General features: G+C 35.4%; 1 protein-coding gene across 6 annotated transcripts in view; it reads left to right on the top strand.

Moving 5' to 3' along the window:
- The window catches only part of Dpy19l4 (dpy-19 like 4), a 64957-nt gene that overhangs the window by 2698 nt on the left and 34376 nt on the right, over window positions 1-27883 (top strand). For all 6 annotated transcript variants that reach the window (XM_071602236.1, XM_071602235.1, XM_027953045.2 and 3 more), the window contains 7 exons: window positions 1155-1265; window positions 9383-9507; window positions 15188-15278; window positions 15581-15702; window positions 15809-15954; window positions 22044-22167; window positions 27194-27328. In XM_071602236.1, coding sequence (XP_071458337.1) covers window positions 1155-1265; window positions 9383-9507; window positions 15188-15278; window positions 15581-15702; window positions 15809-15954; window positions 22044-22167; window positions 27194-27328 — 854 coding nt within the window. The remainder of the gene's footprint in view (window positions 1-1154; window positions 1266-9382; window positions 9508-15187; window positions 15279-15580; window positions 15703-15808; window positions 15955-22043; window positions 22168-27193; window positions 27329-27883) is intronic.

Below are 27883 nucleotides of genomic sequence, written 5' to 3'. Positions count from 1 at the left end.
ACATATTTGTAATCACAGTAACTTGAGAGGCTAAAGCAGGAGTAATGCAAGTTCAAAGCCAGCCTCAGCAACTTAGTGAGACCTTAAGCAATTTAGTGAGACCCTGTCTAAAATAAAAAAATTAAAGAGAGCTGGGGATGTGACTCAGTGGGTAAGCATCCCTAGGTTCAATCCCTGGTACCAAAAAAAAAAAAAAAAAAAAAGTGTTCAATTCCTGGATACTTTATACACTTGATAGAGACTTTGAACTTGTTATTTACCTGAGAAGATAATTCTGAGAAGTTAAGATTATTGTCTGTATGTATTATAGTTACATTATCTAACATACATTCCTGTTTAATTTGAAATTTAGTTTACTGGTTTTGGAGGTAATATCTACATTACATTTTTTTAAAGAGATAGAAAAAAATGATAGTCTAATATTTAGAAATTTTTCTGAGAATTTCCCACATTTTGATAACAGGGATCTTTATAGGTTACTCCTATTTTCTAACGTAGGGTTATATAATTGTACGATGCTGATGATACTCAGCACTGTAAAACACTATAGAACTTTCAGGGTTATTGAAAACAAAACACTGGGCTGGAGTGTTGGATCACTCACTGAGTGTTGGCTCAGTGGTAGAGCACTTGCCTGGCATGTGTGAGGCCCTGGGTTCCATCCTCAGCACCGCATATAAATACATAAATTAAAAAAGAGATCCATTTAAAACTAAAAGAAAAAAATTAAGAATAACACAAAGTATAGTTTTATAATCAGTATATTGTATTTTTATTTTAAAAAATTGTTAATTCATGCATGATGTACTTGATACGCTCAGTAATAATAACCTAAATAACTTATTGTACCCCAGGCATTCTAAAAATTTTATACTTATTTTGGGATATTTTTAAATAGCATTATCTCAGGAGACGAACTTACTGGTTTATCAGTGGGACTCTCAAAACATGGGAGGTGGTGGTGGTGAGCCTGTGTTGGCTTTTTTGTGCTAAAGACAGTTTTACCTAACATAATTATGAAAAAAGTTGTCTGTGAAATACATTGGTCTCAGTAGGTGACATAGGTGGCTTTAACTTTAGTATAATAAAAGTTAATCAGTTTGGGGTACAGATGATTGATACATCCGTTGCAATAATGTCTTAATTTTTTTAAGGACCAACTATAGAACTGCGCCAAAGAAAAAAGCCAAAGTCTTCAGAAAATAAGGAGTCTGCCAAAGAAGAGAAAATCAGTGTTACTCCTGTTCCTGAAAGAGCTCCAAAACGTAAGTTAGGTAGATGTAGAGTTTTTGTATTACTACAAAAATAGTTATGCCAGGAAGTATGTTTTAATATTTTAAGTATGTGAATGTATTTGAGATTAAGTATATGGTTAATGCTTTGCTTTGTGGTATATGTTTTGTATGTGGTTAACGTTAAGTTTTGCTTTCATTAGGAAATAGCCCCTAATGTCCTTGCCTTATGACTAACATTTATTTCTGATTTATAATACATGTCGTGGCCACAGGTTGACCAGTATAGCTACATGTGTCATGAAAGAACAAGTCCTGTTTGGAACATGTTTTTGGGGGGACAGAGGAAAGAGCAGGAGAGTAGGTGATGATGTCTCTTAAAGTTTCTGCTGAACTGGCAGTCACTTGTTCTCTCATTCTTTCGGCAAGTTATAGTCAATCCTGACAATGGGACACCGAAGTATACTGATTACAGGGAAGCAAGTCAGATGGTAGTAGGCAGAAATGTAAAATCTTTTTCTTTTTCTTCATGTATTTATTTTGTCCTGCTGAGGATTGAACCCAGGGCCTTGTGCATGTTTAGCTCTACGAAGCTACTCTCTTAACCTCTGTATTCTTTTTATAGGGAAGGAAAAAAATAATTGGGAAGAATAATATACCATGCAGTCTTTTTGGTCATAAAAATTGATTTCATTCTTTCAGAGTACATTTGCTATTTCTCTTACCCTAAGGAAGACACTCAGTCTTATCTCCTTTTAGCATCAGTCTTGAAGCCCAAGGTCTTCTTATCTACATCTGGGCCAGCTATGACTCCTTCTGAACCTAAGACCAATGAACTAAAAAGACAAGTTATCTACTTTGTGTAAGGGTTCCCAAGACCACCCTCATGCTTGGTGATTAGCTTGAAGGACTCACAGATTGCAGAATATAGTTGCATGTACAGCTGTGATTTATTATAGTGAATCATACAAAACAAATCAACAAAAGGAAAAGGTCTGTGGACAACATAGAAAGCAGGCACAAGCTTCCAAAATTCCTCTCCTAATAGAGTCACAGAAAATATACTTGATTTCTTTAGTGTCAGCTTGTGATGTTTGTTAAATTTTGTCAACCATTTCACTGCTTGGTTTTTACTGGGGGCTTATCTGTAGGTAACCTCTGCCTGCCACTTACCAAAATTCTAAAGTCCCAGAAGGAAAGTATAAATCTCATTATACTAATAGAGTAGGTGTGGTAAACCATCCTTATTGTTAGAACTCGCATGATATCTAAGTTCCCAGTTGTTAGCTGAAAGCCTACCTTGCAAACATGCCCTTATGAAAGCATTCTCAGGCCTTTTGTATTAACTCTGTACATGCCCCCGCAATATTGCACAGGGTCAGGATAAACAAAATAAATGCTTCCATTTGAAAGGAAGAGAGGGAGCCACTGGTTCATAGCTCTTCTGAAATTGTACTAAACAAATGAGATTTCCTTACCCTGGGGTATGGAATGTTTTGTGATTATGTCTCAGTTGTGACTTTGAGTTGCTTTCAGTTCATTGTTCTCCATGGCCCTTGACCTCATTCTCTGGAGGTTCTTCTTTTTTCATGTCTTGCATATCTAAAAATGGCATTGGAGAATATGTCATCCTTAGCAGCTGAACAGATTGCTCACATTCCTGCTTTTAGAAACTTAAGTCTTTGCATGTCTACATACATATATACACATGTGTATGTGTATAGGTATACATATATATAAATATATGCATACATATATACACACACATACATATATATGGACTCAAGTAAGATGAAAGCAGTGGGTCATCCACAGATCTAGGTCAGGGGCTGGCAGCAAGAAAACTGTTTTTGGAAACTAGAAAAATAAAAGATCCATGTTAGGGCTAGGGATATAGTTCAGTTGGTAGAGTATTTGCCTCACATGCACTAGGCCCTGGGTTCAATCCCCAGCACCCCCCCACACACACACACACACACAGATCCATGCTACACAGTGGCAGAACATTTGGTAATACTATTTCCCGTAATGTTGCATTTGTAATATGAATTTTTAAAAATCATACCTGTAGGAAAGTGATCAGTTTGGGGCAGAATTGACTTATTTGCAACTGGGAAGTCTGAGGCTCCAAATATTCTCAAACTTGTAGTGTTGAAGTTAGAACTGTTTATCTTTTTCAAACAATAAGATATAAAATCAAGCCAGGTTTGGTGGTGCACACCTGTAATCCCAACAACTCAGGAGGCTGAGGCAGCCTTAGCAACCTAGTAAGGCTCTAAGTAATTTAGTGAGACCCTGTCTCAGAAAAAATAAAATAAAATAAAAAGCTAGGTATGTAGTTCAGTGGTTAAGTGCCCCTGGGTTCAATCCCTAGTACTCCCAACACTTCCCCCTAAAAAATCAAGAAATGAAGTTATCCATATTTATGAATATCAATAGTTCATTCCTTCTTATTGATTAATAGGTTTTTGTTTTTTTTGTGGTGCTGGAGATTGAACCCAGGGCCTTGTGCATGTGAGGCAAGTTCTCTACCAACAGAGCCATATCCCCAGCCCCTCATTGTTTTAATAGACCTTTTTTGTTTCTCCATTTTGCTTTTGTTCAACCTTTGGGTTGTTTCTAGTATCTATTATGAATACTGATACTATGAACATTCTTATAAGTCTCTTGGTAGACGTATGATTTCATTACTCTTAGATAAATACCTAAGAAAAGAATTGCTAGTTAAGTTTTTATTGTTGTTATGTTGCATATTTTTTTTAAAGAGAGAGAGAGAGAGAGACAGAGAGAAAATTTCAATATTTATTTTTTAGTTTTTGGCGGACACAACATCTTTGTATATGGTGCTGAGGATTGAACCCGGGCCGCATGCATGCCAGGCGAGCGCGCTACTGCTTGAGCCACATCCCCAGCCCTTGTTGCATATTTTTAATTTGATTTGTAGACAGGATCTCACTTGCTCTGTTGCCCAGCTGGCTTGAAACTCCTGGGTTTAAGCGATGTTCCTCAGCCTCTTGTAGTAGATAGTACTATATGACCTGTTAAATTTGGGGGGCTGTATCGTCAAAAGACTGCTAGCCTAGATTAGAAACCATAACTCTTTAGGTTTTTTTTTTTTGGTACTGGGATGAGCCACATCTCCAGCCCTTTTTTTTAATTTTTTTTTTTTATTTTGAGACAGGTCTCCTTAAGTTGCTTAGGACCTTGCTAAGTTTCTGAGGCTGGCTTTGAACTTATGATTCTCCTGCCTCAGCCTCCCTAGCCACTGGGATTATAGGCATGTGCCACCATGCCTGGTGTCTTTTTTTTTTTTTTTTTGGTACCATGTGAACCCAAGGGCACTTAACCACTGAGCCAAATCTCTAGCCCTTTTTTTTTTTTTTTTGAGACAGGGTCTCACTAGGTTGCTTATGGCCTCATTAAGTTACTGAGGCTGGCTTTGAACCTGTGATCCTCCTGCCTCAACCTCCTGAGCCTCTGGGATAACAGGTGTGTACTACCGCACCCTGGCATGTTTGGCTCCTTTAGGTTTTAAAATGACATATTAGTCTCTTACTGTTTTTATCCAGAAAGCATGGTAAGTAAGCTGCTCTTAGATTTCCTAAGAGGGAATGATTTATTATGCTCTTTGAAGTAAAGAGATTGCAGATTGTTGGTTACCTTTTTATTATTTTTTAATGTTTATGTTCTGCTCTAAAAGTGAATTGTACAATCCCTTTTGTTGCCATGTGATTCAAACTGCCTCTCTAAGGCACAGTGTACTTCCCTGTCCAATTGTCGGACGAATGATGTGACTGGCCTGGGCCAATGGAATGTGAGTATACTAGTACTGAGCAGAAAACCTGACAACTTTCCTCTGTTCCTCTGTTGTGAAAACAGTATGTCCCTAACTAGGGACTGATTCTAGTATGGAACTCAGAAGAAGATAAAAGGAAAAGCTAGATGCAGTGGTGCACTCCTATAATCCCAGTGGCTCAGGAGGCTGAGACAGGAGGATCACGGGTTCAAAGCCAACCTCAGCTATGTCGAGGCACTAAGCAACTCAGTGAGACCCTGTCTGTAAATAAAATACAAAATAGGGCTGGGAATGTGGCTCAGTGGTTGAGTGTCCCTGAGTTCAATCCCCAGTATCCACCTCTCAATCCTCTGAAAAAACAGATATAAAAAGAGCCAGAGGTAACATGAAGTCTGAAATTGAGTGGCAGCCTAAAATAAAGTTATTGCTAACTTGGAAATCCATTATAACATAAATAAGAAAAAAGCCTTTGTTTTGGAAGGCACTGGTGGTTTGGGGTTGTTTTTAGTGTTATGTCAGCAAAGCTGACACATAGAGTAGTCACTTTAAAAAAATTGGAAAATACAATATAAGAAAATTAAATAAATCCAGAGATCTACTACAAGTAGTATTTTGCCCTGACTGTACATAGGGTAGTAAATGTGAACCACAGAGAAAACAACAATAAAAATAAAATATATCCATAATTTCACTAGAACTACTTTTAACATTTTGGCATAAGAGTGGGGAGATGGCTTAGTGAAAGATCATATGCTTCGCATGTGCCGGGCCCTGGGTTTGCTCCCCAGGATCAAAACAATTTTTTTTTTTCGCATAAGTATTGCTTATCTTTTTTTTCTGTGTACCTACTTCATTTTTAACAGTTTTTGTGAGATTGAGTCCTGTGTTTCTTTTAATGTTATTCACTTTTACGGTATATTGTTTATCAGTGCTCAATTGTATTGATGTTGACATGTATATCATCTTTTTCTCCTTTTCTGTGCTTGATCACCGTTTTACAAATGAAGGAAATGGCATAGAAATTATATTGGCTGCTTTCTGACTGACAATTTAAATGGAAGTCAGATCCTTTACTTTTCAATTTTTTAATTAAAATTGTAATTTTTAAAGATAATATCCAGGGCCTTAGAGCTCTTTATTTTCTGTAAATCATACACTTATATCAAACACTGAAAATTTGGTGTTTCTTCCATCTTTGATTCCTTACAAAAGCAAAATATTTAGTATTAAGGCATTCAAGTATAGATATTGGTTGAATATAGTTTTTTTTTTTTAATAGCCTCTAATAAATATGATTAATTTGCTGTTTTGTAAGTCTTCTAGTTGTCATTGTTGTGCTGGGGCTCAAACCCAGGGTGCCTTCCACATACAAGGCAAACACTATACCACTGAGCTGCATTCCCCAGCCCCTGTTGTTCAAGACTTGAAAAAAAATAAAATAGGAAAGTACACATTTAGAAATCTTGAAACACTTTTCTTTTTTTGTTTGTTTTTGTGGTGCTGGGGCTTGAACCTAGGGCCTTGTGCATACAAGGAAAGCACCAACTGAGCTATATCCCCAGCCCTGAAACACTTTTTCTTATTAGTTTTTTTTTTTTTAATGTTTATTTCTTAGTTGTAGTTGGACACAATACCTTTATTTTATTTTATTTATTTTTATGTGGTGCTGAGGATCGAAACCAAGTCCTTGCATGTGCTAGGCGAGTGCTCTACTGCTAAGCCACAACCCCAGCCCTTCTTATAAGTTTTTTTAGTTCATATTGTCAACATTGCTTTAAGTACTTCATATATTTTTGTAAGTATGCTTTTGTAGCACAATAATAATAGCTGCTATTTGCTATGATCTTAACATGTACCAGGCACCATGCCAAATGCTATTGGAAGTAGGATGCACACATGCTATTAGAAATAGGAATTTTTAAAACAATTTGTGTCATACTTACAGTAATATTTGATATATTGGGTAGTGTTTCTTAAACTTTTAAAATATTCTTTTTAATTTAGTGACATCTAATTATTCTGTTTGAGAAATAACATTTAGAGAATAGCTAAGGCTTTTTTTTTTTTTTTTTTTTTAAGCTAAGGAATTTTTAAAAAACTTATTCATTTATTTATTTTTTGTGGTTCTGGGATCAAACCCAGGGCCTCACACATGCTAAGCAACCACTGACATATACTCTCAATCCTAATTTTTTTTTTTTTTTTTTTGTGTGTGTGTGTGTGTTGGGAATTGAAACTAGGGGTGCTTTACCACCAAGCTACATCCTTTAGCCCTTTTTATTTTTTATTTTGAGACAAGATTGTAAGTTGCTGTTTTACAAATGCTAAGGTTGACCTTAAGCTTCTAATCCTCCTGCTTTAGCCTCCCAAGTGGCTGGAATGACAGGTGTGCACCATGGCTTTCGGCTTCAACTCCATGATTTTTGTTTAGCTAGTCAAGTAAATCAAGAAGTTTATTTGTACAAACTTGTAGCTCATTGAGTAATAGAACACTGGGATGTAGGCACTTAATGGTTATAGCTAGCAGGATTGAATCGTCTCTGTACAAAATTCAAATGTGTTTTATGCTGTGTCCTCAACATATATGTAACAGTTGCATGTGATTTTTTAAAACATAGTCATTAAAACTCATTGAATTATACACTTTAAAGGACTGTAGCTTAGCCTGGTGCAGTGGTACACACCTATAATCCCAGCAACTCAGGAAGCTGAGTCAGTATTGCAAGTTAAAGACCAGTTTATCAATCTAGCGAGGCCCTAAGCAACTTAGGGATTTAGTCAGTGATACAGTACCCTGTGTTCAATTCCAGGTACCAACAAAAGGTGTGTGGAGGGCTGCTTTCTATAGTATATGAGTAATTTATGTACTTATGTATGTATTTATTGGTACCAGGGATTGAACCCAGGGGTGCTTAACCACTAAGCCACATCACCAGCCGTTTTTTATATTTTATTTAGAGACAGGGTCTCACTGAGTTGCTTAGCACCTCGCTTTTGCTAAGGCTGGCTTTGAACTTAAAATCCTCCTGCCTCAGCCTCCTGAGCCGTTGGGATTATAGGCATGTACCACTGTACCCAGCTTATGATATGTAAGTTATTCTTAAAAAAAAATTTCCAACATGGAAAAAGTATATCAGTAAAATATTTCAAGAGTAATTCTGAATGAATCTGTATTCTTTAGATAATTGGCTCCTATGTTTCTTATCATTCTTTTTTAAATTAATGGATGTTAATATTTTTACTATATTTACCATTTTTAAGTTTATGATTTTATAGTGTTAATTATTTACCTTGTTGTGAACCAGATCTCTAGAACTTTTTCATCTTGCAATATATAGGTTTTAATTTAAATTTAAATTAAATTTAATTTAATTTTTTAAAAGTTTTTTAGCTGTAGTTGGACACAATATCTTTATTTTATTTATTTTATGTGGTGCTAAGGATCAAAACAAGTGCCTCGCATGTGCTAGGCAAGCACTCTGCTGCTGAGCCACAACCCCAACCCTAGGTTTTAATTTTTTAAACCAGTTTAGATTACAGAAGGGGCTGGGGATGTGGCTCAAGCGGTAGCGCGCTCGCCTGGCATGTGTGCGGCCCGGGTTTGATCCTCAGCACCACATACAAACAAAGATGTTGTGTCTGCCAAAATCTAAAAAAAAAAAAAAATATTAAAATTCTCTCTCTCTCTCTCTCACTCTCCCTTTAAAAAAAAAAAAAAAAAAACGGGCTGGGGATGTAGCTCACTGGTCAACCCCACTGAGTTCAATCCCCAGTACCAAAAAAAAAAAAAAAAGAGCACATGCATGCTCTAGAAAAAAAAAAAAAGATTACAGAAGAATTGAGCTGAGTACAAAGTTCCCATATTTCAACCTCCCACACAGGGAGTTCACCTTATTCTTAACAATTTGCATTAATGTTGTACATTTGTTAGAATTAATAAACCAATATTGATACGTTTTATATATATACATTATGTATATATTAATAAAAGCTTATAATTTATTCGAATTTCCTTAATTTTTACCTAATGTTGTTCTTCTTTTTAACTAATATTGTTTTCTTTTTTCTCATATAGGATACTACATTGCATTTAATTATCATGTCTTGTTAGGCTCCTCTTGTCTATGACAGTTCCTTAGACTTTTCTTGTTTTTGATGACCTTAACAGTTTTTAGGAGTACTAGTCAGGTATATTGTAAGATATTCCTTTATTGGATTTTATCTGATTTTTTTTTTTATGATTAGACAGGGATTATGAGTTTTTGGAAAGAAACCATTGAGTTAGAATGCCATTTTCATCACATCATAACAAGGGTACATATACCTTTTGATTATCTTTAATGTGTTTTTTCAGATGTGTTATTTCAACGTTTTGCAAAGATTTTCATTGGCTGTCTTGCAGCAGTTACTAGTGGTATGATGTATGCTCTCTACTTATCAGCTTACCATGAACGGAAATTCTGGTTTTCCAACAGACAGGTAAGAATAAAAAATTTTGAGCATATGAAAGATGTTTTAGTATATAATATTAATTTCAGTAATGTGTTTTCCTGTTTTTTTTTTTTTTTTGTTTTGTACTAGGTGTTGAACTGAGGGGCTCTTTACCACAGAGCTACATCTCCAGCTTTTTTCATTTTTTTATTTTTGAGACAGAGTCTCAATAAATTGCTTAGGGTCTCTTTAGTTGCTGAGGCTGGCTTTGAACTTGCAATCCATCTGGCTTAGTAATGCTTTACTAAGTATGACAAGTGCTCTTATTTATGACTATCAGAAACAAAATTTTAAGGTCCACAGTCACAGTGTGAACCTTAAAATATGTAACAAGATATTTTATACAATAGGAACTATGAGGGGTTGGGGTTATGGCTCAGCGGTAGAGTGCTTGCCTAGCATGTGCGAGGCCCTGGATTTGATCCTCAGTACCATGTAAAAATGAATAAAACAAAGGTATTGTATCCAACTACAACTAAAAAAATAAATTAATTAAAAGAAAAAAAGAATAGGAACTATGAGGGTGCTTTCCTTGTGCAATTAATCTATCCAGGACTATTCTAGAAAAACTTGGTCGGAGTGTATGAGAACTGGCTGTAAGATGTCATGAAACCAAAGAAAGAGGCAGGCAGGTCCAAGATTGCACAGAGGACGATTTATTAGGGGACTTATGTATAGGAGTTTGTCTTGGGCAGCAGCAAGACAGATCTTTGTGATATGAAGCAAAGGGAGCAGGCTTACGGGTCAGGACAAAAGTGACTCCATCCCCTTCAGAATGTACGTGGTCTATCTCAAACTAACATAGAGGATTTAAAATATATTGCTGGCACTTAAAAAACCAGGGTCCTCACATTGTAAAGTTCCACTTATCATTCTATCTGTATATAGTGTGCTGGAGAATTATGTGGGAAAAACAAACCAGGGTTATTCAAGAGCAATCATGATGGTTCTTTTAAATGGCTCTAGTCAGGTCAAGCTGAATTCCTACAGGGACTTTTTTTGGCAGGGTGTGTGTGTGCTAGGGATTGAACTCAGGGGCACTCGAGCCACATTCTCAGTCCAATTTTTTGTATTTTATTTAGAGACAGGGGTCCTATTGAGTTGCTTTTTGCTGAGGCTGGCTTTGTACTTGCGATCCTGGATCCTCCTATCTCAGCCTCCCGAACCTCTGGGATTACACTACCTGACCCCACAGGGACTTTTATTTTTTTAATTTTATTTATTTATTTTGTGGTGCTGGGAATTGAACCCATGGCCTTGTGTATGCACTTTACCAACTGAGCTGTATCCCCAGCCCTCTACAGGGACTTTTTTTTTTTTTTTTAACCATATGATTTATTTTTATTTTTTTTAGTCATACATGACAGCAGAATGTATTTTTTTTTAAAGAGAGAGAGAGAGAGAGAGAGAGAGAGAGAATTTTTTTAATATTTATTTTTTAGTTTTTGGCGGACACAACATCTTTGTTTGTATGTGGTGCTGAGGATCGAACCCGGGCCGCACGCATGCCAGGCGAGCGTGCTACTGCTTGAGCTACATCCCCAGCCCCAGAATGTATTTTGACATATAATACATACGTGGAATGTACATACATCAATCATAATGTCTATTCTATTCTGCTGCCCTTCCTATCCCCCTACTCCTCCCCTCCCCTCCCATCATTTCTCTCTATCCAGTCTAATGTGACACACTTTTTTTTTCTTTTTCTCATTACAACATCATACATGTATTCTGTATAACAATGAGTTTCTCCTTCCATCTCCGTGCAACTCCCCTTCTCCCTCCTTTTCCCTCCCACCTCTCTTCCCTTTTTAGTGGTAGTCTTCTTCTCATGCTCTTCCTCCCTATCCCATTTTGAGTCACCCTCCTTATATCAGAGAAGATATTCAGCATTTGTTTTTTAGGGATTGGCTAACTTCACTTAGCATAATCTGCTCTAATGCCATCCATTTGCCTGCAAATGCCATGATCTTGTTATTTTTTAGTGCTGAGTAATATTCCATTGTGTATAAATGCCACATTTTTTTAATCCATTCATCTATTGAAGGGCATCTAGGTTGGTTCCACATTCTAGCTATTGTGAATTGTGCTGCTATAAACATTGATGTGGCTGTGTTCCTTTACAGGGACTTTTAATAACAATGAAATATTAAGGAGTTTAGTCAGCCTTTTAGTTGTATTGGTAGCTCACATTTTAGAAATAATTTGTGGAAGTTTCAGCATTAAACTATTGCTTTCAAAGGTCGCTTGACTTTATAGAGTTTTTAAATTTTTGAGCTCAAACTGGATTTTGTCATTGTTCTTATTTTTTTTAATATTTATTTTTAGTTGTAGTTGGACATAATACCTTTATTTTATTTATTTTTATGTGATGCTAAGGCTTGAACCCAGGGCCTTGCACATGCTAAGCAAGCACTCTCCAGCTGAGCCATAATCCAACCCCACTGTTCTTATTTTTGAGCAAGTAGTTAAGCTGACTAAATGTTTTTAAACTTTGATTTATTTTAACACCACCAAAACATTTAACTGAAAGATTACTGACTATACTTGTATTAATTTAGCTGTAACTGTAGCATATACTTTTTCCTTAAAATTGTTATATAGATAAATAATTCTTAATACTAGATGTACAATGGAATCATCCAGGAAGCTATCAAAAAAATAACCTTCCTTTTTAGATTGTTGGGTTGGTAGGAAGGAATGGGGAGTGGCTAGTATCAGTATTTCAAAAAATATTTCTAGGCAATGCTATTGTGTAGCAGAACTGGGAACAACCAAAGGTTTGAAAATATAGCAGACACTCATCAAGAACCTTGTTTTTCAAAGTATTATGTATGGGCCAGAAGCATTAGCAGTGTCTGGGAGCTTGTTTAGAATTGCAGATTCTCAGGCCCCATATAGAATCAGAATCTACATTATTTGAAGGTCTATAGGTATTTCACATGTACAGTAAATTTAAGAACCACCAATTAAAAGTTTCATCTTTGAAATTTTGGGGAGAAATAAATCTTTCCATTCAAAAAAATCATTTCAATGAAATTTATTGAGGTTAGTAAGTTCTGTCTTAGTCCATTTGGGCTGTTATATAGTAAAGCATGATAAATTGGGACTGGATGTCCAAGGTAAGGCACTAGCAAATTCAGTGTCTGGTGAAGACCTGCTTCTTGTTTCATAGCCAACTATCTTTTTGTTGTGTGTCCTTAGGTAGCAGAAGGGAGAAAAGGTGAGGAATCTCTCTTGGGCCTTTTTCATTAAGGCACTAATTTCAAATGCCCACTTCCAGATAGCATTACGCTGGGGATTAGGTTTCAACATATCAATATGGGGTATGGGGGACAGAAATATCTGGATGATAGCATGCTTTCTTGCAGTCTTTTACTTATTTTTTGTGTGAGACCGGGGATCAAACCCAATGTCTTGTGTGTGCTAGGCAAGCACTCTACTGCTGAGCTATACCCCTAGCCCTCACAGTTATGCTCTAAATGGGAAATGTGTGTGGGTGGGGAGTATTCAGTGGTTAAGTAGACTTTGGAAAGACTTCCTCTTGGAGATTCATAGCATAATATATGCCCAAACTGAACAGTCTTGCAGTAAAGAAACTCATGTAACTTTGTTTGATCCAGCCTGTATTAAAACTTAACTACAGATTTTTTTTTTTTTTTTAAGTAGCACCAATTAACATCTTAGGAAATTCAGAATTTTTGAAAACTACTCTTACTAACTTTTTAAAATAATTGTATTAATTGATAAATAGAGATTTAGTATTCCTTATCTGAAATTCTCAGGACCAGAAGTGTTTCAGATGTTGGATTAAAAAAAAAATTTTTTTTTTTACATATACATAATGAGTTATGTATAGACTTAGGAATAGGACACAAGTTTAAAAACAGAATTTATTTATATTTCATATACATTTTATACACATAGCCTGAGTAATTTTAAACAGTATTTAGTGCGCCTCATTTTGACTGCAACTCATCACATGAGGTTAAATATGAAATATTTTACTTGGTGGCATTATGTTGGCACTCAAGGTTTCTAATTTTGAAATGTAGGATTTCAGATTTTTTGGAATCAAGATGCCTAATCTGTATTGTGCATGAAAATCAGGTTTTATTTTTAAAGATTGTAAAGTAGTTTGATTCTTCATAAAAAATGCAAGTCATTGTACATTTTGACTACTACATTCTTGATTCTCCAAAACTTAATATTGGGAATTTTAAATCTTACGTATATTTTTGAAAATTTATTTGAAAAGAACTGTTTAAATATCTGCTGCTCTTAAAAAGTACTAATTAAGAACTTTCTGTTTTGGATACATAGGGATATCAGTAGTAGTAAAAAATATTAGTTTCTTGCTGAGCGCGGTGGTGCATGCAGCTCAGGAGGATTTTGACTTCAAAGCCAGCCTCAGCCTGCTGGGGTTATGAGTCAGCAGTAGAGCGCTTGCCTAGCATGGGTGAGGCCCCAGGTTTGATCCTCAGCATCACATAAAAATAAATAAATTAATTAAAGATATTGTATCCAACTACAACTAAAAAAAAATAAATATGTATTAAAAAAAAAAAAGCCAGCCTCACCAACTGCGAGGCGCGCTAAGCAACTCAGTGAGACCCTGACTCTAAATAAAATACAGAATAGGGCTGGGGATGTGGCTCAGTGGTTGAGTGCCCTGAGTTCAATCCCAGAAGCCCCGCAAAAAAGAGAGAGAGAAAATATCAGTTTCTTCTTAAACTTATCTTTTTTTAAAAAATATTCATTCATTTTTTTATGCAGTGCTGAGGATTAAACCCAGTGCCTTACACATGCTAGGCAACCACTCTACCACTGAGCTACAACCTGAGCCTCTTAAATTTATCTTTTTATTATAGACCTCTGATACTTCAATTATCATTTGTTTTTACCGGCCTTATTATTCTTGCTGTTTTTTTTTTAAAGTTGTTTTTTTTTTTTTTTTTTTTTAAGAGAGAGACAGAGAGAGAGAAATTTTTAATATTTTTTTGTTTTAGTTTTTGGCGGACACAACACCTTTGTCTGTATGCGGTGCTGAGGATCGAACCTGGGCCGCACGCATGCCAGGCAAGCGCCCGACCGCTTGAGCCACATCCCCAGCCCTATTCTTGCTATTTTTAGGGCATTCTTTTGGTTTTCCTTCTATTTTTTTTTTTTTTTTTGGTTTTCCTTCTAAAGTTTCCTTACGTATAAAACAGATATTGACTTATGAGTTGTAATCCATTTGAAACCTCAGGTATTTCATTAAAATGACCCAAAGTTATTGAATAGTTTTAACTTCCTTATAATATGACCACTAGTGCTTAAAAAAATTCAAAGATGTTTTTTATTACTTTATTTTTGAGTATCAGGGATTAAACTCAGGGGCACTTGACCACTGAGCCACATCCCAGCCCTATTTTGTATTTTATTTAGAGACAGGGTCTTACTGAGTTTCTTAGTGCCTTGCTTTTGCTGAGGCTGGCTTTGAACTCACAATTCTTCTGCCTCGACCTCCCAAGACGCTGAGATTATAGGCGTGTGCTACTGCACAGGCCAAAGATGTTTTTTAATAAAAGAGTAAACAAATATCATGTTCATTTAGAAAGTGAGAAGGGAAGAAGACAGCTTAAACTTCAGATACTATTATTTAAATACTCATTTCATTTTATTTTAGGAGCTTGAACGGGAAATCACATTTCAGGGTGACAGTGCTATTTATTACTCCTACTATAAAGATATGTTAAAGGCACCTTCATTTGAAAGAGGTATGAATTTGTAATAACAATATTTTTCTTATACAGATCATTGTTCTTCAATACTGGAATCTCAGAGTATGGGGATTTGTCTCAGAATATAGACATTTCTCCTTATTGTACTTAATTTTTAAAAATTGGAAAAATAAAGCATTGAGCATTACATTTTCAAATCTTTCTTTATAACATTAAATATTTGATGACTAATTAAAGATATGTTTATTTGACTGTTGTAAAATAAAAAAAAATTTTCTGGAGAAAAATATATCTTTGGATTTTTACAAACAGATAAACAATAACAAAACTGTTTTTAGGTGTTTACGAACTGACACATAATAACAAAACTGTATCTCTGAAGACTATAAATGCAGTACAGCAAATGTCTCTATATCCAGAACTTATTGCCAGCGTTTTATATCAAGCAACTGGTAGCAATGTATGTATTTTTGTTTTGATCTTAATATCTATTTTCTCACATATTTACAAATCTTCAAATTATTTAATGTCGTACTATTATCACTCCCTTTGTTGTTTCCATTTAGGAGATGATTGAGCCAGTTTATTTCTATATTGGCATTGTTTTTGGATTGCAAGGAATATATGTTACTGCATTATTTGTTACAAGTTGGCTTATGAGTGGAACGTGGCTAGCAGGAATGCTTACTGTTGCATGGTTTATTATTAATAGGTAAGAAAGGTATTTTTAATTAATATTTATAATTTTTTGTGACAATAGTAGAGTTCTGAAAATGTTCCCTATCCCCCAGATTCCCCACCCTAATTCCCAAGTCTATGAATATGCTGAAGAATCATTCTTGTGATTGTATTATGACTTAGCTTACCACCTTAAAAGTGGAAAATTACCCTGTGGACCTTAAAAGCAGAGATCTTTCTTCATCTGGTATAGAAGGGGAAGTCAGAGAGATTCAAAGCATGAGAAAAATTTGCTGTGCGATTGCTGACTTGAAGGAGAAAATGAATTCTTTAAACAATCAGTGAACTTTTAAGAATATGGCAAGTGCTTGCCTAGCATGTGTGAGGCTCTGAATTTGATACCCAGCCTGAAAAAAGGACTATAATTCTCTGATGAGAGCTGTAGCTCTGAATGATACCTGGATTTTAGTTTAGTGCAACTCTGAGAATCCAACTACACTCTGCTGGCCTTTGTGACATAATAAATTTGTGTTGTTTTAAGTTACTACATTTGTGGTCATTTGTTACATAACAGTTGAAAAGTAATTTACCAGTTTTGTATCTCTCCTTTTATAGAAATAGAAACATTGGCATATATAGATATGTCTCTTCTCTTTCATTTAAAATTAATGGTACAGCTTCTTAGAAAGGAGGAAGGGACATCAAATACATTGCTTATTAAGTTAATTACCATAGATAAGGACTCTATACAAATCGATAAAGTTTTGATAATTAAAGTATACTTTTAATCAGAAGTACACTTCTAATTAATAGAACCATCCCTTTTGTTATCCAAGGAGTCTCAGCTCTTTAGTTGGGGAGGGGGTTTCAATGAGAAGGAAGGCTCATTTGTAATAATAAAATTTTCCTAGTATTGGTCATATCATAATTTATTGTAGGATAGGCATGCTTTTTTTCCACCCATAGCACTTCTACCCCCACCCATAGTACTTAATATGATTACATTTTTAGAAATGAGATGTTTTTTCTGTTATACATTTTCTTTTCTTTAGGCAGTTGTCAGATGATAAAATTGATGCTTTTAACTTTTAAGTTATTGAAATTCAACACTAAGAACTGTATTTCTTACTGGACTTTGTTTATATTTAGCATCATAGGCTGACAATAATGTATTATAAAGGATTTTTTAGATCTTCCTTAGAAGTTTTTAAGTATAGCTATCCAGCTTTGTGGGTAAAGTATGTTTCTTTTTAAAAGCACAGAGATACACTACACTTTATTATTTAAAAGAGATCTATGTATGATGTGGAAAAGGGAGACCAGAAAATATAAAACAATAACTTCACATTTCTACCGCCTAGAGATCACTTATCATTGTTTATAATTGAGGTGTATTCTTTTATATTCTTTTGGATTTTTTCTGTATGAATGTGTTTTTGAATTCTTGTATTTGTATCTATACATTTTTTAATCAAAATGTGATATAGGGCTGGGGCTGTAGCTCAGTGGTAGAGCGCCCACCTCACACATGTGAGGCACTGGGTTCGATACTCAGCACCAGATAAAAATAAATAAAGAGATTGTGTCCATCTACAACTAAAAAAAAAAAAAAAAATTAAAAATGTGATATGTTACACATACTGTTTCATGTGCTAATTTTATTCAAGTATTTACCTTTTTTACTTTTACTTTTATTTATTTATTTATTTATCTATCTATCTATTTATTTATTTATAATGGTGCTAAGGATTGAACCCAAGACCTCATACATGCTAGGCAAGTGCTCTATCACTGAGCTATACCTGCAGCTCACTTTTTATCTTACCTAATACTCAGTCCTTATTATAGTTTACCTGTTTGACTTCAAAATGTCCTATATAATGTGTTCATCTAAACCAGTAATTGATCCAGGACTACATATTACATCATTGATATATCCCTTAATTCTCTTTTATCTACTTTAGTTTTTTTTTTTTTTTTTAATGGGTAAGAGATCAAGTCAACTATTCTGTAGAATGTCCTACTTTCTGAATTTCTCTTGTTGGATCATTTAGTGTCATTTAGCACCCAACCACTGAGCCACATCCCAAGCCCTATTATGTATTTTATTTAGAGACAGGGTCTCACTGAGTTACTTATTAGCACCTTGCTTTTGCTGAGGCTGGCTTTGAACTCTTGATCCTCCTGCTTCAGTCTCCCAAGCCACTGGGATTACAGGCATACTCTGAAAATTTTAGTGGCTTTGATGAGTTCAAAGTAGTTGAGCCAGGCATGGTGGCACAGGCCTGTAATACCAGTGAATCAGGAAGCCAAGGTGGAAGGATCACAAGTTTGAGGCCTTCCTTAGCAACTTAGTGAGAACCTGTCTCACAATAAAATAAAAAGGTCTGAGGATGTGGCTCAGTGGTAAAGTGCCCCTGGGTTCAATCCCCAGTACCTAGCAAACAAAAAAAGGTGGGGGGAATAAACAGTTCAGGTTAGAATATATTATATTGTAGATTATTTTTCATGTTAACATTAAAAGTTATATGATATATAGTTCATCCCTCTTGAATATGAGGCTAGAAAATAAACTGTGGTATTTATGACAATAAATGAAATGTTCTTTTAGCTACTAACCGTTTACCTAAGGGTTGTGACATGAGTTGATAATCTTTGCCTAATGTAGTAGTTTTATTAGGGTTTATAAAATTACATTTTTCTGTTTTTTGGCTACATTATTCACTCTTCAAAAGTGTAATTTTTCTTCATAAGCAGAACTCATTGGTTACTTTTAACATAAATAATTATTGATTCATTTGAGAAATGTCTGTTTAATTCATTTGCCCATTTATTATTTGAGTTATTTGATTTTTGTTTTGGTGTAAAGCTTTTTGAGTTCTTTATATATTCTAGATATTAATCATCAGAGTAGCTAACAAACATTTCCATAGATTTTCTTTTCACATTTCTAATTGTTTTCCTTTGCTGTGCGGAAGCTTTTTAATTGGATGCCATCCCATTTATTAACTCTTAGCATTATTTCCTGAGCTTTAGGGATGAATAGTTAAAGAAAATATGGTATATATACACAATAGAGTTTTATTCAGCCATAAAAAATGAAATACGTCATTTGCAGGAAAATGGATAGAACTAGAGAGCATTATGTTAAGCAAAATAAGTCAATTTCAGAAGGCCAAGGGACTGTATTTTTTTTCCTTTTTTTGGGCTGGGGGGCGGTACCTAGGGTTGAACTCATAAGCACCCAACCACTGAGCCACATCCCCAGCCCTATTTTGTATTTTATTTAGAGACAGGTTCTCACTGAGTTGCTTAGTGCCTCGATTTTGCTGAGGTTGGCTTTGAACTGGTGATCCCCCTGTCTCAGCCTCTCCAGCTGCTGGGATTACAGGCATGGGCCATCATGCTGGCTTGTATTTTCTTTCATATGCAGAAGCTAGAGAAGAAAAAGGAAAAAGGTGAGGGTGGATCTCATGTAAAACAAAGGGAGATCAGTAGAGGAAAGGGATCAAGGGGAGGGACTGGAGAAGTGCTGGGGACTGATACTGGCCAAATTATATTCTCATAATGTGTGCATGTATAAATATGTAACAACAAATACCATCATTAAGTACGACTATAATGCAGCAATCAAAAACATGGGAAAGGGGCTGCGGTTGTGGCTCAAGCAGTAGCGCTTGATCGATCCTCAGCACCACATAAAAATAAAATAAAGAGGGAGAGAATTATTTTATTTTTATTTATTTATTTTTTATTCTTTATTCTAATTTGTTATATATGACAGCAGAATGCATTACAATTCATATTACACATATAGAGCACAATTTTTAATGTCTCTGGCTGTATACAAAGTATATTCAAACGATTTGTGTCTTCATACATGTACTTAGGGTAATGATATCCGTCTCATTCCACCATCTTTTTTATCCCCATGTCCCTTCCCTTTCCCTCCCACCCCTTTGTTTTATCTAGAGTTTGTCTAATCCTTCCATGCTCCCGCTCCCAACCCCACTATGAATCAGCCTCCTGTATCAGAGAAAACATTTGGCACCTGTTTTCGGGGGATTGGCTAACTTCACTTGGCATTATATAATCCAACTTCATCCATTTACCTGTAAATATGATTTTATTCTCTTTTATTGCTGAGTAATATTCCATTGTGGATATATACCACATTTTCTTTATCCATTCATCTACGTTGGTTCCACAGTTTAGCTATTGTGACTTGTGCTGCTATAAACATTGATGTGGCTGTGTCCCGTAGTATGCTGTTTTTAAGACCTTTGGTATAGACTGAGGAGTGGGATAGCTGGGTCAAATGGTGGTTCTATTCTCAGTTTTCCAAGGATTCTTCATACTGCTTTCCATATCGGCCACACCAATTTGCAGTGTCACCAGCAATGTATGAGAGTGCCTTTTTTCCCATATCCTCACCAACACTTATTGTTGTTTGTATTTTTAATAGTTGCCATTCTAACTGGAGTGAGGTGAAATCTTTTTTTTGTGTGTGTGTGTGTGAAATCTTAAGAGTAGTTTTAATTTTCATTTATCTAATTGCTAGAGATGATGATCATTTTTTCATATATTTGTTGATTGATTGTATATCCCTTGGCCCATTTATTGATTGGGTTATTTGTTTTTTTTAGTGTTTAGCTTTTTGAGTTCTTTATATACCCTAGAGATTAGTGCTTTATCTGATGTGCAAAGGGTAAAAATTTGCCATCTCTTTTACTTAGTAATGCACCAATTCTCGTAAATTAACAAAAAAACAAGCAAAAAAAACTTTGTTTTTGTGTGATAAATAGCCATTAAGTTGTAAGAGAGCCAAATTTGGTGATTTTTGGAAAGGAAGTCCCATTGTGGTGTGATGATATACGAAGGATACAAAAAGCTCTTAATAAAAATTGACAGGACGAACTTAGAAGGAACTTACAAAGACATTTCTATATCTTTGATTCTGGAATTTTTTTTTTTTTTTTTTTTGGTATTAGGGATTGAACTCAGGGGTACTCAACAACTAAGCCACATCCCCAGCCCTATTTTGTGTTTTATTTAGAGACAGGGTCTCACTGAGTTACTTAATGCCTAGTTTTTGCTGAGGCTGACTTTGAACTTGCGATCCTCCTGCCTCAGCCTTTATAGAACACAATTTTTCACTTGTGGCTCAGAGCTGCTGGAATTACAGGTGTGTGCCATCGCACCCCACGTCTCTGGAAATTTTAAAGTCTTTAGATGTTGAGAACCGCAGACAAGTCAAGATGGCGCCTGGCACTTTGCCAGAAGGAGTGGTTTGAGAAGTAAGCCAGCGAGCCATTAAGATGATGGAGATTCCTTAATGACTGACTGCTGTATCTAATGATGTTAAAGAAGTTAAGCTATGTATAATTATTAAGATGATGAGGATTCCTTAATGACTGATTGCTGTAACTGGATGATGCTAAATTGAAACAAGCTGTGTATTCAGTTAGGTCTAAATACCTCTGATATCTCACAATAAAACGGCTCCTGCTGTATCAACCTTCACAAGTTGCTTGTCACCCCCCGGTTATTTTGCCCAGCCAGACTTCGGCATTTAGATATATATATAAAAACTACTATGAAGTTAATTTCAGGTAGCCTGTTAATGGAAAACATTATTGAACTAGGTATCAAATGGTATGCATTATAATCCCATTTATGCCACCTACTAGCATACGATTAAGTCACATCATATCTCTGAGGTTCATATTCCTTTGTAAAGGCAAGTAAGAACTTTGGATCTGCCAGGCCACCAATTATGTAATGCAGATTGTGCTCTAGAGAAGGACAGCCATCTGGTTAATAGAAGGGAAGGGAGGGGCAGATCAGTGTGCTTTAGTTTGGGGTAATATCCACCCAGAAAAGGCATGCCGTTTGCACATTCTCACCAAGGCCCATCGGTTCACCAAGTAGAACACAGAAGCATTCTTCCTCTTGGTTGGGGAGTGGGGGTGGGGAAATCGTTAATTTGCCCCAAAATGCTATATAGGTAACCTCACAGTATTGTTGTTGAGAACAATGAGATATGTGTGAAAGTGCTTTGAAAAGTATAGTTTTACACATATACAATGTCTTATTTTGCTGTTCATTTGTGGTTTATTTTAGGGTAGATACAACAAGAATTGAATACTCCATTCCTTTAAGAGAAAACTGGGCACTACCATATTTCGCCTGTCAAGTTGCTGCACTTACAGGCTATTTAAAATGCAACTTAAATTCTTATGCAGAGGTAAGACACAAATCTGATCCATCATAGTTAATTCTGATGTATTACAAATGTGGTACATAATTTTTAAGTTAGTCATAATTAAGTTATATTAAGTTAGGCCCAGATACTACATAGTAAAGGATATAATTAGGTAGTTTTTGTATAATGTTGTTCTGTAATTGACTGACAGCAAATTATTTTTAGGAAAACAAAGATGTTATATTTTTTAATGTAGTTATTAGACAAATACATGAGGAATATCTTATTTTGAAAATCAGCCCATCTCACTGGTATTTTACTACTTCTCTTGGAACTTTACAGATATATAATTTAATTGAATATTATTAATATTTAAAGAAATATTAATGAAGATATGAAGAGTGACCACAGATTACAGCTGTGTAAACTTTGCTGATAGCACTGCATATTCTGTTTACGCACATGTTTTCTGTGACTGAGATGTAGGTAGAGTAGTGAAAGTTTCAGGCGAGCTGGGGTTGTGGCTCAGAGGTAGAGCACTCGCCTAGCATGTGCGAGGCCCTGGGTTCAATCCTCAGCACCACATAAAAATAAATAAATAAAATAAAGGTATTGTGTCCAACTATAACTAAAAAAAAAAGAAAGAAAGAAAAGAAAGTTTCAGGCAATTGTCCCAGATAGTTTAGATTCTTACTTGGTTGTTGCCACAAACCTTTTTGCAATTGAATGAAACTTACAGACCCTGTCTCAGAAAAAAGATTTTAAATGCATAAAATAAAATGAATGTGATTACAAAGGCAACTAGTAGAGACTGACTGAAATGTAGGGATCCTTTGTTCTGTTGATCTTGAGTTAAGAATTCCTGGCTATGAAACGAGACTAGAGGGACTAAGAAAAGGTCTCTATTAAGAGGCCTTTGTCTCAGACACAGGATGCACTACTGGTTCCTTTTTGAAATCTCTGAACAAATACTGTTCTTTCATTTCAGTGGTGACAAGTGTCCTGAGCTTAGCAAATTTTATTATTTAATTTCTATAACTAGTTTTCTTTGTATGTAAAGTAACATGAACATATTGCAGATTTGTAATTTTCCTTTTTTTTTTTAATAAGGAGCCTTTGAACAAGAATATTTTGTATAGAAGTTACAGAGTCTATAATTGAGTATTTTTCTGTTAGATTATGAGTTATCTCCTAAGGAAGAATAGTTCTTCAGTTTTTGAATAAGACAGTTTAGCACAGCAAAATGCCTATGCTCCTTTTACTACCTTTTTAGGTAACTTCTGTTGCCTAAAAAAGGTTTAATTATTTTAAAAGGAGTTTTTCCTAAACTATATTATTTTTCAGAATATCCTTTTTCATTGCCATATTATTGTGCTATGCATTGTCCTAATTTGTTTCCTTTTTGAGGGGTGAGGGGCACTATGGATTAAACTCAAGGGTGCTAAACCACTGAGCTACATCCCCAGCCCTTAGTTTATTTATTTACATTTGAGGCAAGATCTCATCAAGTTGCTTAGGGCCTTCCTGAGTTGCTGAGGCTGGTCTTGAGCTTGCAGTCCTCCTGCCTCAGGAGAAGCTGCTAGAATTACAGGCATGTGCCACTGTATCTGACCATTTGTTCTATTTTATTAACACAAAGTATAAATTGAGAGTTTTCAGATAGAGGTAGGAAGATCTCTACTCTCTCCTGCCAGTTTCTTCCATCTTCTAGCACAGTAATCTTCCCTCACATGTGGTTTCTAAATCCACCTGGAAAAGGACCTTCTGTGTTTAAAAGAATCCAGGATCAGTTTATAGTTTTATTTTTTGTTTTTCTTTTTTAATTTAACCACAATTCATTTTCGCGCTTTGAAAGTAATCCATAGTATCTCCAACTCCCCACTCTCTTTTTCTCTCTTAATGTTAAAATAATGGGGCAGGAGGGCAGAATTGTATTTATAACTTATATAACTAGCCAGTAACTCATCTGGTCCAGAAGAGTATACAATAAGAGCAACATATCAATATGTAAGTGTTAAAAGGATAAGAATAAGGGTTGTGGATATAGCTCAGTGGTAGAATATGTGCCTAGCATGCAAGAGACCCCGGGCTTAATCTCCAGCACTGCAAAAAAAAAAAAAAAAGGAACAGAAGAGTAAGAATATCAAGGCATCTATAAAAAATACAGTGCGGGGGGGGGGGGCTTAACTAAGGTATATTCTTAACTCTTTCAGTTTAACAACCCGGTTTTTCAAGAAACAAAACTGCCTAATATTTCAATTATGTTCATTCTACATCCCTCCCCTCTCTGTATTTTTAGCTTAAATAAGATTCACAAGAAATTACAAAAATAGTATGGAGAATTTTCATGTACTCCTCACTCATCTTCCCTCAATAATAATAACACAATACATTCTCAAAACCAGGATTTGACAGTGATACAGTACTATTAATTCAGGTACAGACCTTTGGATTTCAACAGGTTTTGCATGTGCTCCCTTTCGGGTGAAGGGTGCATAGTTGTATGAATTTTTATCACATATGTAGATTTGAGAAACCATCATTAAAAATCAAGGTACAGAGTTTTCCCATTATCCTCAAGAGACTCCTTCATATTACTTCTTTATAGTCACATGTTCTCACTCTAATATTGTCAATCACTGATCTGCTATCAGCATAATTTTGTCACTTTGAAAGTTTAGAAAAATGGAATCAAGAAGTATGTAACCCTTTGAGATTGGATTGTTTTTCATTATGCTTTGCTCCATCTGAGTTACATGTGTCAGTACTTATTATTGTCATTGCTCAGTAGCATTCCAATCACTTGAACTTTTAAAATCAAATATCTTGTGCTTTTCCTCTCATTCTTGAGTCTAGATCCTGTAATCCCAGTTGTTGCATGAGGTTATACAAGCTCAGATCTTTAGTGCAGTTATCTGGTTGATTACTGAAATCTATTTAATGTGTCACTTATATCACATATATGTGTGTGTGTGTGTGTGTGTGTGTGTATACACACACATACATATTATGTACACTTACATCATATATGTGTGCATGTATACATACACACACATACATATGTGCGTGTGTGTGTGTTTTCACACTCCAGGCACAGTAAGGAATACTTTTAAGAAATTGAGCAAGGGGTGAACAAGACTGTACAGAGAACTTTGAAACTATTCAGGGAAAGGAAAAACTTAGCTAAGTGTCCAAATGTGTTTGACAATATTTCTATGTGCATGGCTTATTTTTGCTGCATATTATTTGAGAATAGATTCTTAGCATCAATATTTTTGTTTATTGTGTTGTAGCTTTTCCCCAGAATCCCCAAAGTAATTTCCATATGGCCAGTAGGTTAATTGGGCTGGATCAAGATTTTATCCTTTATTGATTTCTGAAACTGGTTTCTCTGGGGTTGATGGTTTCAAGGCCTGGTTATTATAGTCCTGGTGATTCCACATTAAAAACTTTCCAAAAGACAGTGGTATAACTTTCCTATGTATATGTATGAATACACCATGGTAACTCTCAGCCTTGTGTACATGACAAGACTAGGATCCTAATTAGAGTAAGGTATATTCTATGTTGTATAAATATATCAAAATAGATTTTACTGTCATGTATAACTAAAAATAATAAAACAAAGTTTTCCAGGATACTTTTCCTATAGATAGCTGTGGTGATAGGAAGAACAGAAGCTTATGTGTTTTATCAATGTGGAGCCTTTCTGAACTTTGTAGTTGGAATTATTTGATCAGCAGATGGAATTTTGCCATCACTTACATTTTGATCTCTGGTCTTAATTCACCCTCTCCCCCTGGTACTGGGGACTGAACCCAGGGCCTTGTGAATGCTAGGTAAAGCATTCTACCACTAAGCTACATCCCCAGTCTTCTCTGGTCTTAATTTTTTTCAGGATACTGGAAGTTTGTTTTATCTGCTGATGACTGGGGTATTTCTTACTCCAAAATTTGTCATTGGGTATAGTCAGCTGAGTATGAAAAATTTAGTTTTAATGAACACAGTTCTTAGCCTTCTTAATTGACTTTATTGTCCTGTTCCTTTGATGTTCTTATCAGAATAAGATCATTTGACACTCCAGCCAGTGGAGAAATTGAGGGGGTGCGGAGCAGATTCATAGAGGAAGGAAAGACTGTTGTTTGAAATATGCTACATAACAATGGATTTGTCAAAGACTTGGTTACTCACTAAGGGATCATTTGGGAGATGGCATTGGAAGGATACAATTGATTTTATCCAGGAATATTTCAAGCAAGGGAAATGAAATTCCTGTTTAGTATTTGGTAGAAGAAAACAGCTGAGTTTATATGTTTTATAGTCCAAGCATTGGAAAAGATAAGACCATACTTTTGTTAAAAGGAAATGAAAAGAGTAAAAATCAGGGCTTAGTTTAGGCTGACACATAGATTCTTTAAATGATAGTTTTTAGGAAAATATGAATCTCCAAGGAAATAAAAATATTATTTTCAGAGCGAAAAGAGTTACTTCCACATTTAACAAAAGTTCACTATTCAAGTCTAATAAAAGCCACCATTTTCTTATATTTATTGCTTTACCTCTTTGGGAATAAAGGATATTTGTACTGATTTTTCTTCTTTTATTTTTTTCACTTTGTCATACTGAGATTTTTTCCACGTGATGTTGCCAGGCATGGTGGCACATGCCTGTAATCCCAGCGGCTGGAGGCTGAGGCAGGAGAATCGCAAGTTCAAAGCCAGCCTCAGCAACAGCAAGGCACTAAGCAACTCAGTGAGACCCTGTCTCTAAATAAAATACAAAATAGGGCTGGGGATATGGCTCAGTGGTGGAGTGCCCATGAGTTCAGTCCCTAATACCAAAAAAAAATCAATGGGATGTTGAAGGACAAATGGTTGATTTCTCTAGAGAGTGCCTTATTATTATTGTAAGGATTTAGTGAGAATTATGTGATTTAAAAATAGTTTGAAGAATTCATATGGCTTAAAGTTGACCCAATAACAGAAATGTAATTTTGAGGTAACAAACTCATGGGGTTTTATAATAATAAAGCTACTGATACATAGTTTCTTTCTTTTGTTTTTCCTAGAGGTTTTGCTACTTGTTGATGAGTGCTTCAACTTACACCTTTATGATGATGTGGGAGTATAGCCATTATCTCTTGTTTCTTCAAGCAATATCTCTGTTCCTGCTAGATATCTTTTCAATGGACCAAAGTGACAAGGTATGATGACATTTTGAAACGATGAATTTAAACCCAGAGAATACATTTTTTTGCAGTGTTGTGTCTTAACACCTTTCTTTTGTTTATTCATCCCATACACTCAGCTGGTTCAGAATCCTGATGAGTATCAAGATTTAAGTTATTTAAACAGAGGGAATTTAACATGATTTGTTAAACAAGTTGGAGATAACATTCAGTGGCAGAGGGTGTGCCAGGCAAGGCCCTCAGTTCACTACCCAACTCCAGAAAAAAAACCCATACACCCCCCCCCCCAAAAAAAAAAAAACCCCAAAACAGTTATTAAACAAGTTTAAAGTCATTTATTTATTAATTGATTGATTGAAATGGTAATAAGAGGTAATAAGTATCATGAAGGTATTCACTACAGGAAGTAGCTACCACCATTAGTGCTAAAGGAGTGAAGTGAAGAATATGGAGTTATTAAAGTGCAAAAAATTAAAGGAGGGACTCCAGGGAACTGAAACTCAGGATTCTGAGGAGGACTACTGCTTAGCTTTGGTGGTGTCTCTGGGCTCAAATAAAGGGCCTTTGTTG

This window comes from Marmota flaviventris, chromosome 15, assembly GCF_047511675.1.
Source record: "Marmota flaviventris isolate mMarFla1 chromosome 15, mMarFla1.hap1, whole genome shotgun sequence".
Taxonomy (NCBI): domain Eukaryota; kingdom Metazoa; phylum Chordata; class Mammalia; order Rodentia; family Sciuridae; genus Marmota; species Marmota flaviventris.
Note: the sequence above shows the minus strand (reverse complement) of the source record. Positions and strands in the feature narration are given on the sequence as shown.